We start from the raw sequence: 19,308 nt of genomic DNA, 5'->3' as shown, positions 1-19,308 counted from the left end.
TCACGCCTTATTCTTACTGAGAAAGAAATGTGATTATGTACAATTATGATGCTTGAAGAAGACAGAGAAGAGCAGAGATTTTCTCTAAAACGCCATTTGGACAATTAAAAAGGGATAGTTTCAAAGAGGCAGCAAATCTCTATCAGCGTTTTCCACCCCGTCTCACAGTGCCAAGGCTTCCCTCCCATGTGTTGGCTAAGACACTCTTGGGAAAGCAACAGTTCTTTTCATCCTTGCAAGACCTTTAGTGAGCTAGAAAGGAAACCAGCCTGAAGTCCTAACGGGTTGAAGAGACAGGAACTAAAATATTATTCCAATTCCTGACAATAGGATTCATAGGAGCCTTGTTTTCTATGGAGAAATGCTCCTTGGTGACCAGCTTTCCAGAAGAGGATGGGTCAGTCTTTACACAAGAGAGCCAACGCTCTGTCTCACCAGACAGAACAACAGAATGGCTTTAAATATAGAAACAGGAAAGACTATCTGGATTAATATGAGGATGCAAGGTCAAAATGTGATATCCTCCACTTCCTCAGGCTCCTGAATCCCAGAGCGGCTTGTGACAGCCCCACAGCATCTCCTGGCCCCAGCAGCGACCAGGAAAGGCCAAGCTCAGAGGAAAACCCTCCCCAGCCATCCCTGAGGCAGGAAGCAAAGCAATCACTCTCAGCCAAGCCCACAGAAGTGCCTCCAGCTAGTAAATTACCCAATGACTTAAAGTAACTGCATTGATCAGGCTGGAAAACCAAGCTGCAGAGCTCTTGGCACGTGCACAGTGAGGAGGATACAGCTGCAAGCGTTCTGCATTTTTCACCTTCAGGTAGTTACAACCACAGCAAGAGATCCCCCTTCCGCTGCCCAGCCCTGACACTGGGCAGTGGAGTGCTGCAGGGGGACACCGAAGGGCAAACACACGTGAGAGGGAACCACTGCTCCAGATGCCTTTCCAACCAAGCAGAGCCTCAGCAAATGACAGGTATGTCCCATTTTGCAAATGAGGGCAAGGCTGTTCCTCGAACCAGTTCCATTACTCAGGCTCCTCAACCTCCATCTCCTCAGCTGCGTGAGGACTGGATACAGGATTTCATCAGGACATTAAACTCAGAAGCCGTAAAATCACTGTGCAAAAAACCAATTATACCTATTTTCGTAACAGCCAATTTAAGCTTGTATTTAAGTCCCCTCACATACCCCTAAGTTACATAAAGCATTTCTTCCACTTCAAAAGCAGCTTTCTAAAGGCCATTTTGCTTAATTTAATAGATGCTTAATGTGGGTCTGCAAATCTCTAGAAGCGTAACCAAGGAAGACACATGGCTACAAGATACAGCGTGATCCCTTTCCGAGGCAAGAGAAAGAACAGGAGAGGATGAAAAGCATCTCCAAACCCATGAACCTGCTGCGACTGGAGTGCACTTGTGGTCTGAAGAGCAGCAAAACCCCACGGTCAAGTCAGAAGAGAAATTCCTGAACATCAGCACGTGGCTGTTAACTCACTCGAGAGCAGGCAGCGCTCTGCAGGCTGCACAGATCCTTCCTAGCTGCAGAACCAAGCAAGCTGAACTGAGCCCACTCAGCCAGGCTGCTGTCAGATTCCAACAATGCTTTCTGAACTTAAATTCAATAAACACAGTCATCTTTTTTTCTTCCTTTTTTATTTAAAAATAAGTCTGCATTAACAAAAAGCTCACAGTAAATCTATTAAATTGAGGCTGTTCGTTTTATTTATTGCTCCTTACAATTTAGGCCTGGATGGCAAGTCAGCAGATGTTAAAAATTATTTAACAAGAAAACCTGTAAGAATGATGAGGATTAAAAGCTATCAGCAAGCCAGAAAACGTAACCTTGTAGTTTGCTCCGTGCCTTGCTCAGAGCATGCAGGACCCCATCCGAGAGCTCTGCGCCCTCTCCTTGCTCTTAAACCCATCTCTGGCACATCAATTGACAAGATAGACCCTGCATTGACAGCAAAAGCTGGAAAAGGTGCAATTTGTATATGCTGCTACAAGTAAGTCATGCTAGGGAAACATAAAACATTCCTTGCATTACACACTGGTGGATCAGCATCATTAAGTGCTATACACCTCGTGTGTGTGTCTGTGCATGCCAGAGGGGCAGATGCAGAACTCAAAAATGCATTTTCCAATTCAAGCAGAGTCTGACTGCAATAATATGACTGTAACTGTCAGGCTCTCTTTTATTATATGGGAAATTATTACAATTTAAGCTAATTTTACTCAGAATTGTGTGAAACAAGCGTCCATAAATCGTGTTGCTCCTTACGTGTCCTAAAAGCCGCACCTAGAAGGCCTAGGAACTTTCAAAGCTCAGTGATAAGCCTAACCTATATATGCTGTTCTAAGCTACCGAAGTGAAGAGTCCACCCTTGGTAAAATGGAATAATGGTGGAAAGAATGAAAACAAACAGGGAAGGAGTAGGACCTGCGCTCCAGGAAAGCAGCAGAGACATCCACCTTAAAGGAGCCAAACCCTTGCAGCCAGGCCAGCACAGGGAAAACTCTCCCGCTCTTGAGGAACCGAGTCTCATTGCACTGATACTTGTGAAGAGCACAAGGAAGTCCAGCCTGGTTTCAAGTCTGGAGTGGGCACCAAGAACAAACTCAATGCTGGGTCGCTGATGCTGCTGAGCTGCGGGTTTCATCCCTGTGCTCTAACAGCCAAGCCAGAGCCTTCAGCACTGTGGGAAACGGCAGGGTATGGGAAGCTCAGGGCACAGCTTCACTTTAGGGGGCATTTTTGATAACAATATTAATGACAATTATTAAACAGAAACCACTAAAGGGGATGATTTCAACGCTCGCTCAGCACAGAGCCCAACCCGCAGCAGGCAGCTTCCCTGGGACTCATCCTCAGCACACGGATGGAGGAGGTGGTGAGCAGAATCCAGAGGACTGCTGTAAGGACTCAGGCCTGGAAATGTTAGTCTTAACGCTGAGCGGTTAGACGTCTTTTGGGAATCATCCAAATGGCACTGCTTCCATCCCCTCTTGCCCTGCAGGTAAATCTAGCATGTGGCTTACACAATCTGTTGACTTAAATAAAGCAAGGGCAGAAGACGAAAGCTGCTCAGACATCAGGAGAGGCTCATTAGTCCTTTGGGCAAAAGTCTGGGTCACTTCCCCCTCTGCAGCATACCCAGTGTGTCAGCCAGGGCCCCATCTCCTTCCGTGAGAGCACGTGCAGTGAGGGTGCGGCAGAAACGGTCACCGTGTTCAAAACGTCAGTAAAAGGACAACAGCAACATTGCCAAATTGTCCCATATTTTTGGCGAGCGCCGAAGCTTAAATTCAATTTACAGAAATTTGAGTCCATGAGCTCTGTGCTCCAGTCAAGTCCTCTAAAATCAAACACAACCAAGCAGCAACCACACAAATCTCCCAGGGCGCAGGGAATGGGGCCGCAGCAGCTTCCAAACCTCACAGCACTGGTCCACCCATGCCTCCAGCTTGCCTCTGGAGTAACACTCATCCCTTCTGTGCATGCGGGATGTTTGTAAAGCACTGTGAGACCACCACATGCTCCGCAAGCACAAGATGCTGCTGGATACAAGTGTTTCAGGTGCAAAACCAGCAGCAGTGCACAGGACTGAGGTGCAGACAGCACTGACAGGAAGCGGTCTGGAGTGAGCTCGCCAGCTGCTCTCATCCATACACCACAGGGGTGCTTCTTGCCCCCAGCATTTTCTATCACTAGTCTCTAGCTCCATCCACACAATCAACTCAGGCACCCAAGTGCCAGTCCTGGCACCCGGCTCCTCCACTCCTGAGAACGGTGGGAGCTGACTGAACATAGCAACCCCCACGTGGCTGCAGCCAGGGCTGGTCTGTTATCAGTTACAAAGGGGAAAGTTAATTCTCACAGTCAATGAAATGGGACAGAAGTAGAGGCAGGCTACCTTGTAGAGATGCAGCTTGTCTTCCTGCTGAGATTTTAAAGCTCTGAAGAGGCATCTGGAAGGAAAACCTATTCACCCGATCACCACTGTCTCTGCTAAGACGTTGCACAACCATTCTGCCTGGTCTGCAAAGAGAGAAACCCTATCGCTGACCACAGACAATAAGTTAATTAATTATTAGCCCAAATTCTGCACATAAAGCATATAATGACTGAGATCTGCAACAGCAAAGAGCCAACTTTGCTACTACAACTACTCAAGTTATTAAGTTAATGTCTACATCTCAAGGTAGAAGAGACTACCACAGCACATGATGCTGAGCTCCTTTACGATGCAAGCTAGACACTCAATCCGTCTCTCCTATCAGACCTATGTTAACATTTAAATAGGACTTACTGTTGTGATCTCCAGCAATGAGCAGATGTGGCTTTGAGTAATGGTTAGCCTTACTTAACTGGTTATACTCACTAATGTAATTGACACCTATTCCATCATCCTTAATACACCCACTTCTTTCTCCGATACCATAAATAGATTAGAAAAGTTTCTGCAGATGGCCATGACCCCATTTGTTTGTGCACTTAGCCATGTATGAATCACTCTTGGCTTGTAGCAGCACTCTGGAATTACTGAAAGATAACTAGTCGGCACAGACACCAATAAATGAATCATGCTTTCCACAAGACCAAACCTTTGGGCTTTTACAGACTCCAATTACAAAGTAAGAAGAAAAGAACAAAGAAATTACTCAGTCTATTTGCACAAAGTCATGCAGAGTTGATTCATAGTTTTACAGAATTATTACTGACAATCATTTGTAGGGGGTTAGAGTAACAAACCAGCTACTTAACATATTGGACAGAATGAAGAGATGGGGAAAAAAATCCCCAAACCACGTCCTGCATGTATTCTTGAAAAGTAGTATTGATTTGTGTGCAAGTACCTCTTCATTCCTGGTATGCTCCAAGCCTCGGGGTTAATCAGCTTTCATTCTCCAAGGCTAAATCCTGCTCTGCTGGGTTACTTGGGCCAAGTTTGCAGATGTGGGAAATCCTGTTGCACATGCTGATGCGCAGAAGCCTCACACCAGCAAAGCATCACAGGCACGATTCCACAGCACCATGGGCACGAGCAGGGTCTCATGAATGACCAGAGAACTGCCACGTGCAAAAGTACTTGCCTTTCTAAGTGCACGTTTTCAAATGTATACTGGTAGTGAAAAACCAGCCAGTCTGAGGCATTTTATTAAAGATATGTGCGAGACTTGATTACACTGAACACTAATGTGTGAACCACTGGAAAGCGCTGTGGACATCCACCAACACTGACAACTTGTGAGACGACTTTCAAAGATGTGTAAGGTATCTTTATGTAATGTCACAGCCTGTGACAATGCTAACATGCACCACACACAGGAAAACACACCCTCTTCCAGATCAGAGCGTAAGACTGGGCTTGTATCAGTGAGACTGCTTGAAGAAATAGGAGATAGTTGCTGTATGCAGTAACACAGTATTGTTAAGTTAAAAAAAAATCTGAAGGTGATGGTGGGCTTGATGCCAACCTGAGCCTGCAATATGCATCAGTGCACTGGCTGCAGCATCTCTGAGCACGATGGCTGAATTTACACATTTCAGGACCACGCAGCATCACATGCTCCAAATCTGCATCCTGTACCAGAGAGATACTCAGAATAACAAGGGTAACGTGCAACTGAACAAAGTACTGACAGTTTGGAAAAGGATGTAAATGTATAGACAATGCTTTTTGTCTAAGGTCTTACTGCCAGTTATCTGTAACTGAAGACCCAACTTCATGGGCTGGCTTAGCTTGCAAATTAAAAGTGTGCTCACTTTTAGAAGCCATCTGAACTTGGTCCACAACCAGAGAACTGCCAGCCTGGTACAGCCTAGAGTCACAGCTCAGGAGAGGCCAAAAACAGCACCAGAGGAGCTACCACACAGCTCTAAATCAATTTGGGAAAACTTGCTTATTTGTCCTCACCCTTAAGGCTGCCGACTTCCCAAGAGAGGTATAAACTCCACCCCAAACAGCTACAAGAAGGGAAGATGCTCTGCAAGATCTACATGAAAACCTTAATAAACATTCCCAATTCCTACCCTCGCTCCCACTCTACCCATACTACATAAATTAATGCAACAAGCTCTTGTATAAGAATACGTAGGCGACAACAACCTTCTTCCTCCAATGACGAGTTTATCTGAGGATGTGCTGTAGATAGAAGGAGAACAAAAAGGTTCCCGATAGCACCACTACAGCAGCACTGGGTTGTCTTTAAAAAGCTTGAGTCACTAGAATCAAGGTCTTCAGGTGCAATGCAAGACTAAAAGGGCACACGTGCTAAACAGCAACATGTCCTTCAGAAGGGGAAAAAAAAGTAAGCAGCATCAGGAACCTGAAATATTAGGTGGATGCTTGAATACTGTACGACATAACCGCAGCAAAAATGCTAATGCGAGTTTAGGTTTCACACTGGAGCTATTTCAAAAGATTTGCAAAGCTTTGATAATATTTAACATCTCTGCTAATTTCCTTTTTGGTGTAATCATAAATTTACCATAGTAGCCAAAAGATCTGGGATGAACTACAAGTTCTAGCTGGCTCCGGAGCCAACAAGAATAATGTGTGCTGTTACTATTTTCTCTCAAAACATACCTCTGCAAAACTGACTTAAAATGAGAAAAGAAATTGTGAAACTGTCATTACAAAGAAGCATTTAAAATGCAGATCAAAGTGCTGCCTTAGAAGCTGTATTCCTTGCCAAATCATCAAAGCTCTCTTTACTCTCAACAGCTCCCCAAATCCTCTGATTTGGATGATAAACTCCTACAGCTGAAATTTATCTGCTTTTATAAAAAAAGCAAACAAAAACCTGAACCCCCAACTCCTTTCTCTGGTTACCAACTACTTCATTAACCAGTTCATTCTCAACTACTCTCCTGTATTGCAAAATCAATTCACTTTCACAAATGCGTTTATGCCTGTGTACTCACACCAACAGTACCCCAACACCTTCTCAAGCACTGAAAACTTGTGAGCTCTGAGGTGTGTACGTGTACAGTCTCACCCTGCAAACGTGAAGTGCTCACAGCTCAGGTAGCCAGTCCAGCTTAACACCAGTATTGCTGTGACACAGCTCTACTGCACCCTGCACTCCTCAAGGAGCCCCAACACAACTACTACATTTAGTGCAGCAGGGAAGCAGCAATGCAGCAGCCACGTAACCAGCTCTGACAGATGGAGATGATGGGTCATATCCTGCTCGCACGGACAGGAGCCTTGTGCTCAAATGGGTCCTCTCCAGGACCAGACTTGGCTGCGCTGTCCACAGCCAGAGCAGGTCCCTGATGTCTCCTCACAGGATCTCCTCAAAGGGGATCTGCCCAAGTGACCTATGTTGTACTACCCAAAACAACTGTAAAATAATCACCCAGCAATTTAGTCCCACAGACAGAAAACACTGCATAAAACATCGCTGTCAACATCAATGATTCCTTTGCTTTATGGACGTCTGGGAGTGTGCTCATGGTGTGAACCAAGTTTCCACCTAATTGCAGCAAAGTGGCCCTTGTACCTCTCTCCTCACCAGCCTTCCAGCCAGGCTTTATTACTTTGATGGAACACACCAACAACAGATGCACCATGCATCAGAGAACTGGAGGGATCTGATAAGACAAACCGCACGCCGGATTGCCTTCCAAGGAGCAAACTGGCAGTCCGTTTTTACATGAAACACCACTGCAAACAAATGACCTTTTTTAGCTAATTAGGATTACCGAATTCTGACGGTTGCTATTACCTGAAACAAGACCAACAGACATGACGGTACAGTGAGTTATTCAGGAAAGAAGCTGGATGGTAATTACTGTCTATTAGTGACACCATATATTTTGGTACTTCCCTTGGAAAGGTCTCCTCATGTCTATCCATTTATAATTCAGGTTTACAAATTCTTTCTAAAACTGAATTTATCACACCACCAACTCTCAGCCTGGGAAATCTAAAAATATTAGTGTATTTGGTGAGCAACAGCAAAACTGAATTAGAACAAACATTTGTACGTACTCTTCATCTGCAAAGGAAGAAGTGGTAGTTTAGCTAATTAAATACCCTGAAAATTCAGAGCTGATCCCAGACCTTACCTTGGGAATTCCTTGTTTTAAGGAACAGAGTATGGTTGCTGTTTCCCACACACCCTTCAGTGCCGCTCCTCTCACAACCAAGATCTGAAAACATACTACTAAATAAAACCAAGGCAAGCCAAAGGCTTATTCGTGGGGTAGAGGATGCCTTCATCAGGGCTTGGTATCAAGCATCCTCTTTGGAATATACCCTCATATTTAATGAAAAGGAAGAATTACCCGTGTCTTGTCTCCAGTTTGCATTATATATGATCACCTCTGCTGCTGTGTGTGCCAGCCCCGCTGTGCAGCACCACACAACCCAGGTGTTCACCCAGAGGAGAAAAACAAAGTTTTGACTATTTTCCCCTGTTTCCTCCCCTGTGTATTTTCACTCTCTCATTCAACACCCATTATAAAACACTAAGATTAGAATCACTGCCTGAGGGCACAAAATTAACTGCAATTTTGAGACCCCTGTGCTCTCCAAGCACAGGGAATTAGGACTTTCCCTCCTGCCCTGGGTACATGAGGTAGGACCTGCAGTGCTGGGGCTGCAGACTGACAGGGTCCCTGGGGATAGCAAAGGGCACTACAGGCGGTTCTTAGTACACCATAAGCAAAAGCCATCCTGCTCCACTCCTCCTGTATTGTACCTGGGGACGCTGATCTTGGCAAAAAGCGGTGCTGCCACAGACACATGGCCAAAGCCAGACACAGGGAACACACTGGGTTGGCTGGAGTCAAACTGAGATGCCACAAGCTGAGCACACTGTGCAAATGCTCTCTGGCTTGTTGAAACACTGGTAGCAGCTCTCCCATCCCTCCCTCCTGAAGGAAAACTCGGGGGCAAGAAAGAAGTACATGGCTATTTTCCACTCTGCCCTGGAAGAAGCCATAATTGCCATTGACACAGCATCAGGAAAGAAACCTATTTGCCAGAAAAGCAGTCTGAAGTGGAAAGGAAATGCGATCCTTAGCTGAGCCATCTGCCTTTGGTTTGTTATTAAACCAAAGAATGTGAAAACCTGGAAGTCCTCACTTGGACACAAACCAGCTCTCTCGGTTCGCTTGCCCCAGTCCACCATCGGCTGGGCACACTGCTCTGATCCCAGCAAGGTGAGGGGAACGGCCTCATCTCCTGGGAAGACCAACAACACATCTTAACCTCTTGAATGGCACTGCACGAGCAAAGCCTCCACCTGCCCTCATGCCCTGTGCCTCGAGCCATCCTTTCACACGGATGCTCGGTTGCCCGCGGAGGCAGCATCCCCTTATCTTCCAGGGTAAGTCCCTCCAGGGCCACAGCATTGGAGCTGAGCTGCCCTGGAGAAGTGAGCGGGGAAGCCGGCGGGAAGGCAGCACGTTCCCTGTGCCAAATAATTAGTTATTTACAGGCTCTTCCGCCACGACAATCACCCCTGACCTCTTTCACCCAGCCGAAGCGATTAGAGACCACGGGCACAGACGTCTGGCTGCTTAAGGCCGCCTGGCGTACTGGCACTACAGCCCCAGCGGGCGAGACTCTGCTCCCCGCCCCCCAAAAAGCCCTTTTCTAATCCTAATCTGGGAGCGCCACACACAGAACCCAGCTGCTTCCTCCACCGCAGCGCCGCAGCCTGCCAGATGGAATAAAGCCTGCAAAGAAGTATTTTTGGGGATCAGTTGTACAGTTAACCTAATTAGAGGGGTAAATTAAAAGAGTTTACAGTTATGCCACCTTCCTGAAGCATTCCTGCGTGGCAACTTTTGGCTAGAAAATTAAGTAGCAGCTGGTGGTAGATGCTCAAAGTCGCATGAGAAAGAGAAATAAAAGCAAGTGATTAGAGGTGGGAGAAAACTATATACTGAATTTATCTGAGGGAGGCTCAACCCTGTCCTTTCCACTGATCCCAGGTGGAGGAAGCGATCAGGTAACAGCCTCTGCAATGCAACCAAAGCTCTCCTGTAGCACAGAGGTGAGCTAATGCTGCACGCCATCGGCAGGAAATATGAAGAACACTGGTGATACAGAAACCTACCCGAAAATGAGGTAAGGGTGGCAGCATTAAGGGAGCTCAATCCAAGGATCCCAGGAGCTGATGGGAACTTGGCGCCTGAGTGCCAGGATCCCACAGCCGAGTGGCTGATACGGGGCGCGGGTGCGGGAAGGCTCTCGGGAGCCATACGGCACAGGACTCCCAGGACACACATCAAATCCAGGCAAGGTGTCCTCCGGCATATGCTCCACTGTTCCCAGCCTCTCACCCCACATCCATAACCAGCACCTGCTCCCTCCCAAGCCTTGCATATGCTGAAAAAAATGGGGAAAAAATATAAAATACGCTATTTCTAAACAGCCAAGGAATGGTATTACAAAGCCTGAGTTGTTTCAACATAACCTCATGCCAAGAGTTAGGCTGGAAGAGAAGCCTTTTCTTCAAAAGACATGTATTTTAATTCACAACTTTTATCATAACCACGAGCCTTGATCTGACACAAAGTAAAGTCTCTCATCCTTGCAATTCTGTGGGACACAGTTTATGTTCACCAACTGGCTGACACAAAAAAGAACTGTATCTTCATTATTTATACACTGCTATTGGTATGCACATCTAGCCTGGCCTGTTAAAGTCAGGGAAGAATAATGGTCTATTCAGTACCCGTAGTGTTAATAAAATCAGGCAAATCCAGCTTAGTTTTGTCTGAACACGAATGAGATTAAATCAAGATTAAATGTGCATACAGTACAAAGGGTATGGTTTATGCTAAAATTCAGAAGGAACACATTTTAGTACCCAGCATACAAATGCCTACAGACCTTCTCCACGACTCAGACACCTGAATTAAACAACGATGAAACCGGAGAAGGCGAAGGCAGATGACACTGGACAAAAGTCACCCAGAATACCAAGGGACAGATGCTGGCTCTAAAATACTGCTCTGCAGCCCCGCTGGAGGTAACGGGGCAAACCCTGTGCTAGAAGAAACAGGCAGAGCTCAGCTGACTTTCCCCTGCATGCACCGAGCGTGAGCCTGCCCCATCGCAGTGCCAGGAATATATGCAAAACCAAGACTCTTTCCCAAGTTTTCATTTTGGGCCATTTTGCATTAGTCTGTGTCGGATTTAGATTTCACAACACAGAACAAGGTGTTAAGCGGGCACAACTCTGACAACCTGCCCAGCCTGGGATGCCTCAAAACCCTTCCCTTCACAGAAAATACCACCTGCATCGAATTGCCAGAGAAACCAACTCACTTCCCCTTTCTCAGCAATTATGTTCTTTCCCTCTCACCTCCATGCACTTTATCTCCAGGAGGGAAAGAGCAAACAGAAAAGTAGTGGGTATTTAGGTCAGGCACCGTCCTCACCGCTACTCTGCGAGGGTTCAAAACACTAATAAAACCCGCAAATCGCCCCTCGTAACAAAAAGCCCCCAGGGGCTGGAGGCGGGGGAGCAGGTTCCCAAATACAAGTAAGCCCCACTCGGGTGTCCGGACCGCAGCGCTCCCCCCGTACCCAGATGAAGGTGATGAACACCGGGGCTGGCGAGGAGCCCCGGAGCAGGCTGGGGGCCGGTCAGCGGCACCCGCTTTGGCCGGCAGACACGCGGAAGCACCGGTCGGAGCATCGCGGGGCTGCGGAAAGGGGCAACGCGCGAGGTACGGGAGATGGGGAAGAGCTGGGAGCTGCCCCGCCAGCCCGACCCCCGTGTCAGCGCTCAGCCGCGCCGTGTCACACCCGCACCGCGCACACCGCAACAGATGAGAGCACTGGGGGAGGGGGTATAATAATAATCACTCCGCGGAAGCGCAGCGCTGGAAGCCCCCGTGGAAACTTCCCCACCCGCACCCCCCCTCGCACCCGGGGGAAACCGAGGCCGGCCCCGCGGCAGCCGCAGCAGGACAAGTACTTACTGATCTCCATGCTCTGGAACAAAGACCTTTTGCAGTTGCATGTGCAGGACACATTGGGCTGAATAGCTACGGCCGTGCTGTTCAGCCCCATGAAGTTGTACATTTAAAAATTAAAAAAAAAAAAAAAGAAAAAGAAAAAAAAACCCACGGCGACGGCGACACAAAGAACTTGGCGGCCGCCGAGCGCTCCCCGGGCAGCGCCACATAAAGCCGGGGCTCCTCCTCGGCGCGGGGGGGCGGGGGGAGGGAAATGCAGCTGCGATCAAAAATTGGAAATGAAAAACGCGGCGCGGAGCGAGCAGCGCCCCCCGCAGCGGCTCGGCTCGGTACGGCTCGGTACGGCTCTGTACTGCTCGGTACGGCTCTGTACTGCTCGGTACGGCTCGATACGGCTCGCTACGCCTCTGTACGGCTCTGTACGGCTCGGTACGGCTCGGCTCTACGGGGCTAAGAGGCGGCTGCTCCGCGCCCCCTCGGTCTCAGGGAGCGGCAGCCCCGCAGTTTTGTGGCCGCGGCGCGCTGGGACGCGCTGGGACGCGCTGGGAGCGCTGCCCGCCCGCTCCCGCTCCGCTCCCGCCCCCCGCGCTCATTCACGGCCACGGGGACGCGGCCGCGCGCCGCCGCCAGCCGCGGGCGGGCTCTGTGACGTCAGCGCCAGACGGGGACTGCCCTTTCCCCGCGCCGCCGCCGCCGCCGGGGGGGGGTGGGCTCGGCGGGAGCGCGCCCCGGGCTGCCGCGCGCGGCCCCGCGCCGCCGAGGGGCATCCGGCGGAGGGAGCCCGGGGAGGGGAGAGGCACCGGCGGTGTCCGTGGGGTCCGCGCCCGCCCGCACCGCTGGGCGGTGGATTCGGCAGCCGGGCCCCAGAAGCAGCCGGGCTGCGGCACATCCACCCGCGGGGCAGGCTCGGCCCCACGGCGCGCACGCAAGAACGGGAGGCGCGGAGCCCTGGGCTCGGCTTGCGCAGAGAGCTCCCGCATGCAGCATTTCCAAGAGAAAATGGGAGAGACAGGAAAAGAAATGAGGGGAGGCACCTGTAAGCATCTGAACTTGGTGTAAATTCTGCTATTAGCTCCAGTGTGGAAATAACAACGCTCACTTCCTTCTACCAAACTGTTTCAGACAGAAACTCCCATTTTTGTTTTACACTTCAAAATGGAGGGACCCAATTCACTTTTTTGACAGGTAAAAGTTAAAACCATCACCTTTTCCTGAGGGCTTGGTGTGCAGCATCTTAACCAAGACAGACTGCCATTAATTTTCTGGGAAATAAAGCTGTGAAAGAGGTTTATGATGAAAATGCTGAAACAAGCTTAACTACAGTGGTGCAAAGTAGCTGCTATAATACTCTGTGAATGCTGTTACAGGGAGATCAAGACAGCTTCAGGTATTCTGTAAGAAACTGTATTTTCTCACAATACCTGGAGAGGCTCTTGCAGGGCCCATGCTCCCAACGGATGCAGTAAGGAAGGGACAGGCTCCCAGCCCAAATACAGAGCTACAGAGATCATACAGGGCAGATGGTATCCATAGTCGGGTCAGGCACAGTGCTGCTCACCAGTATAGTTTAATCTTTATTCCCTCTCCAAAAGATTGAATTCATTCCTACATGACTGCTTACAAACTAATGCTAAATACACACCTGTGCTTCACTCCCCATCCAGTCCTGTGAAAATGCCTGAAGAGAAGGAACAAGGAATTGCCAGGTTGTTTAATCTTTTACTCTTTGCCACTCGACAGATGGTAACTCCCAACAATTACTAATCCAAAGGAAACACGGAAGGGGATCTTGTGGCTCAGACAGAAGCGAGCTGTGAGGAGTTTGTGCTTTCCCATGCTGAGCAGACGTGAATAACCATACGAGTGCTGTTCCCCAACGCAGGGCAGCAGGATGGGCTCAGTGCAGGCCTGGCAGAGAGGGACAACTACACCCCCCAAATCTATGCTACAACTGGGAATAAAGCATTTCCAGTTCTATTTCTGTATTTTGTTCCCAGCCTCGGTTTCCTCATCAGTAATGCAGGAGGGAGAATTCTTACCTGCCTTTTGGCTAATTCCTTCAGGTCTTGAAGTCTCCATGTCTTTCGTGCCAGGGAAATTTCTAGAAATGCTTAAAGCAAGGCACACATGTGGTCAAAACTCTGAAGACAAATGTCAGTTAAGACAGCCTTACTGATCAACCCACTTCTGTTATTATTTAGCTGGAAATACATATTTTCCTTCTTAAAACACTTGGCAGCTGGATATTAGAGACCCTTTCCCAATGGACCTTGCTAGACAGGCCATAAAAGGTGGCTGTAAACTCAGTTGAGCTCACCAACTTGCAACTTAAAATACGTAGCACCACCATAAATTAAGTCAAGGTGAACACTACATGCTTCCTTATGTTGCGTGAGATACCAGCCAGACACAGCCCTCCCAGATCATCGGCTGTGTAGCTGTGGCCACAGTTTGTGTTTGATTCAGAATTATTGTATTTTAAGACCCAGACACATCCTTAAATGGTCTTCAGGAAGTAAATGCAGCTTTAGGAAATAGACTGTTCTCCTGCAACAGGTCAGATCCTTGCCTGGTGGGTTACAGAGTCCTCCTTTGCGCTCTGCTTTTCAAGCACAGCTTTGCCTTTCAAAGCTCAGCACAGCATCACCTTATGGGCCCAGGGAATGGGAGACAGGGTGGCACATGGAAGGGCACGGCCAGAGGCCTGTTTTTAGGGAGGATGATCTGGGGATGGGCGCTGTGGCAGAGGAGCCTTGGTGTAGGCATCTCACAAGACCCAAACCAGCACCAGTGTCCGAGGCAGTGCAGGCAGGAAGACCCAGTGCCCAGGCTTGGATGAGCGGTGGAAGAGCCGGCTCCGCAGGGGAAAAGGTGCCTGCCCACACCCCGTGAATCAGCTGCCTTGTTCCAGGGGGTGTTTTTACAAGTTTGCAGAGCTCTGGTGGATCAAGGCTCCAGTTTCAGATGCAGGCTGCTGCAAGTTCACACGTCTTCCTAACCTTCTTGAAAAATACAGAGAAAATAACTGTTTGCAAGTCAATGCTGGTTTAAAAATGCACTGTTTACCACCATCCCGACTTCATCTGAATGGCTGAATGTGGCTTTAAGAACAATCAGCATTTTTCCACCATGATTTAAGAGCAAATAATACAAGTCATCCCCAAATGGGCTTGTAAAAATTAAAAGTACATCAGCTAATTTAAATGCTTCTCCCTGTACTTTGTAATAACGTTATCCACCCTCCAGCCCACTGCTGTTTGTCAGAGCAAGTGCTGCTCTCCTGGAATACACTTCTGTTGATTTTGGCCTCTGTATTCTGTCACTGATAAGCTTTCTTCAGTTTCTTTTTGTGTTCTCCCTAGAGACACCTCTGACGGCCCCAGGATGAGGCTGGCACTACAAGATCTCCCTTCGCTTCCTGCTTTTGTGGGAATTTCAGGGTGAGCCAAGCTGCTCACTGGGCTCTTCAGCCATGGGAAGGGACACACGGGAGCTTCCATGGTATCTGAGGTCCTTGGGTAGACACATCAGTCTGCTGGGGCTAGCTTTGGACAACAATACTCTCACTCATCGCCAGACCAGAAGTCAGGCGTTTGCCTGTGCGGTCACATTTAAATCTGTCCCTTTATTCCTCACTGCAACACTTCAGCATTAGTTAAAGATGGGAGCAACGCCGCATAATCATTACAGTGCAGGCATTCCTAAAATGTTATTGGAAGGAGAAAGCCATGTGAGAAATATGTAACCTTAGAATCAAATCATGTTCTTCCGAAAGTGGGTGAGGTGATCTAAGGAAAAACAAAGCAAAAAACTCCACAACTCCCCAAAGCTTTAACTAAACAGTTGTCCATTAAAGAGACCAAATACTTCACAGCATTAGTCTTTGGATTAATGTTAAATCAATATGCACTAACGCAATAGGGCAATAGTTACCATGGTGAATAATTCTATATTTATTTTCAAGCAAGCCTTATTTCTAACAATTCCAGACATGGTTTCCACTTTTGGTGACTAACCTCTTAATTTATTTTTTTTAACTGTTCAGTCCCAGAAACTCAAGTATTCTCTTCAACAATTAGAGCAGGACCTCTGCTGTGACAGGAGAACAATGCTGGGCAGGGACACAGATGCTCGCCAGTTTTAGCTTAGGGCTTGTTTGCTTTTGAAAGTCAGTACAGCTACATCTCAGGTATGATCTGGAGTGTACAAAAATTCGCATGCTGTGAATTAAGTCTTCATTAGATAAGCCCTCATCCTTGTTTGGAACAGCAGAAGCATTCTCCTGAGACTTCAACCCATTTGCAAGGTGTCAATAACTGACCTCGAACAATACCGCACCTAAAAGGCTCCAAAATCCTCACCCCTCACTGGGAACCCACTCACTTGCCCTCTTCTCCCCTTCCTTCCGGCTGTGGCATCAGCCAACACAGGATGATGACCCTGGGACAGGAGCTGCTGTCACCAACTCAGACAGTTCACAGCTGCTTCTTCCCAAGTGCTTGTTTCCCAGCTCTGCACAGCACTGGGTTGGGTCCCGTTTAGGAGGTTTTGTTCCCAAGCGGGAGGGCTAAAATGTCAGTGAGTATTTGTTTGTAATGAAATTTTTTACTGAAGCCACCAGAATGTTATTCCAACCCATTCTGTCTCATCTGGGGCCTGATACAACCCTAGCTGATGTCACTCCAAAGACTCCACCCTACCTTTACATTTTATTGGAGGCACTGGTAGGAAATGTATCACTTCTCTAACAAAAAATAATCGCTCTTGGAATTCACAGCTCCCCAGCTGGAAACATTTCAGTTTCTTGTGCTGGCGCTAGGGAAAGCGCTTTAGATGCATGAACATAAAATAACCCGTGACTTTTCTTGATGGAACAACAGGAGAGAGGAATGGGTCTTTGGAGAACAAAGGTGACCCTGAACTCTCTGGCTCAGCGCTGACATACCCACGCGAAGAGCCTCAGCTCATCGGAGGAAGCACTCGAGTCACGCTGAAAGCCAGCGCAGAACCACTCACAACAACTTTGCTGCCAGAATCCGTGTGCTGTCGCTTAGGAGCAGTTGCCAACAGTTCATGGGTTGCCCTGTCCTCACAGATGCCCACATACCCCCGTGCTCTCACATGCGTGATTAGATACGTACACACACGCACAACATACTCGTGTTTGCCAACACCCAACTGCTCTGGGTTTAGCTCCTTTTGTGTCTTGCACGAAAAGTGAGACCAGGCAGCCCGGGCTCTGTGAGCACTCGGGCGATGGCAGCGCAGCCCCGCCGGGCAGACACGGGTCGGGCCGGGCGCCCCTGCCCCGACCATTACAACCACGGCCCCACATCGTTGCCACCCGCGCCTGCTGCGGGGCCGGGGCACGGCCGCAGAGCTCAGGGGCTGTGCTCAGTAGCGACCCAGCACCCCGACCCCTCCGAACCAAACCCTCCACCCCGAGCACCCAGCGGGGCTCTGCCCCTTTAAGTCGCCCCCAGACGCCGCGGGGGCGGCCCCAGACGGCGCCCGGTGTCACGGACACTCGTTGCTCCGCCCTCCGCCTCTAAATGACGCCAGCACTCAGCCAATCAGAAGCTAGGCGTCCGGCGGCAGGGGGGCACGGTAACCAATTAGCAGAGAGAGGCGGGGCGCGCCCGGCCATGTGGGCTCTAACTCCACGTGGGGCGGGGCCGTGACCGCGCGGTGACCCGGGGCCGTGACAAAGGAGCGGCTCGCTCCTTGCCGCGCCGCCGCCTTAAAGAGCCCGTGTGCGGTGCCCGGAGGGACGCGGTGCCCGGAGGGACGCGGCGCCCGGAGGAACGCGGCGCCGGGGGTCGCAGAGCGGGGCTCGGCCGCTGCAGCCGCAGCCCTGCCCCTGGAGGGACGCGGGAGCTCCAGCACCGCGGACGAGCCCCGCCGCGGGCCGGCAGCCAGGACTCGGCCTGCGGCCGCCGTGCCCATGGGGTCCGCGCTGCCTGTGGAGGGGCCGGTGCCCCAGCCCGTTCTGTGCATGTACATCAGCGGCGGGGCCTGCAGGGTTCCGCTGCCCCAGCCGTGCCCTGAACTATGCCTCCCGTTGGGCTCCGGTTATTTTATGTCCCCCAAAATGCCACTTTGGGAAACAACGCTCAGGAAGTCACCCGGGATGGGCTGGGAGACTTGCAGGCAGCAGGCAGGGTGCTGCTGGTGGGAATCACACCAGAGCAGAAGGGAAAGGCGACAAGACGTGCGTGGTGGAGCTGAGCTTGGGCTCGAGTGGCCATGGCTCTGGGTGGCAGCGAGCCAAGCACACAGCTGAACAGGCCCGTGCTGCGGAGAGGCCCATTGTTCATGGACGGGCTGTTGAACTTGCACTCCATTTGCTCGGCCCTACAGCCGCGGAGCAGCCACGGGGCCGCCACGGGGCCATGTGCATTGCTAGCTGCGCATTTGACATCGTCATCACTACCTAATAAACCTGTTAACTGGGAAGCTTCAACACCAAAGAGACAGAAAAAGCAAACAAACAGGAGGACTAGGAAAGAGGGAGGATCCTGGAACCCAAATGATCCCATAAATGCCTTTCCGTAAGTCTATTTACTCAGCTGCTGAAATGATTTCAACTGAGTGATTAGTCTTACATACTAAAACCAAGCCATCCATTCTTTTCTCTGATAGTCCAAAATCCTACATCTGGTACTTTATCTGTAAAGTCTTCCCCCCCCCCCCCCCCCTTTTGTTTAAAAGAGAGCATTTGCAGTATTTGATCTCCAGATGCACTATATCATCACAGTTTGGGCTTAGAGGTGAATCACAGATATTAAAATTGGTTGTTTCAATCCCACTTGACTGCAGAGAGCTGAATCCTCCCTCACGAGGCTTTTTGAACACAAAAGAGACAACATTGATAATTTGAGAGCCTGATTTTCAAAGAGAATGACAAGAAAGTGTTTTAACTTTGGATGAGAACAACCTTAAAATGTACATTTGACCTGTGGTGCCATGCGGTGTTGGAGCTCCAAAACTGACGTGCTGGCTCTGGGAATTATGCTCTCGGGGGTTTCTCTCTTTCCTAAGACTGACACCAGGAAAAATAGAGGCATCAGAGACTTTGTGCAAGGCCAGATCGTGAGTAGCGGCTACAGCAATACCCTGAACTTCAGGCTGCCTGGAGTGCATTATGTATTGTACATCCAGGTAGTGGTGGTGTATGCAATAAAATAATGTGGGATGTACATAAAACATCACCTCTTGCTCCATTACCAATAATCTCTACTTTTATTGGAAAGTTTACATGCCAAATTTTTATACTTCTTTCTCAAACCATGTAGAGTCTTGCCTGAGCCTGGTACTGCTTGGCACAAAGAGAACTTACAGGCACATCTAATTAAA

The 19,308-nt window shown here is 49.2% G+C and overlaps 1 protein-coding gene across 3 annotated transcripts in view; it reads right to left on the bottom strand.

The window, feature by feature from the left end:
• Positions 1-12,358, bottom strand: part of PMEPA1 (prostate transmembrane protein, androgen induced 1) — a 46,389-nt gene extending 34,031 nt beyond the window's left edge. The window contains exon 1 of one of the 3 annotated variants that reach the window (XM_034066984.1): positions 11,956-12,358. In XM_034066984.1, coding sequence (XP_033922875.1) covers positions 11,956-12,058 — 103 coding nt within the window. In that variant the 5' untranslated portion in view covers positions 12,059-12,358. The remainder of the gene's footprint in view (positions 1-11,955) is intronic. The other 2 variants (XM_034066985.1, XM_034066983.1) reach the window with 2 other exon arrangements.
• Positions 12,359-19,308: the final 6,950 nt, after the last annotated feature.

The sequence above is a fragment of the Melopsittacus undulatus genome, chromosome 10, assembly GCF_012275295.1.
Source record: "Melopsittacus undulatus isolate bMelUnd1 chromosome 10, bMelUnd1.mat.Z, whole genome shotgun sequence".
Classification (NCBI taxonomy): domain Eukaryota; kingdom Metazoa; phylum Chordata; class Aves; order Psittaciformes; family Psittaculidae; genus Melopsittacus; species Melopsittacus undulatus.
This window is presented reverse-complemented; position numbering and strand designations above follow the sequence as displayed.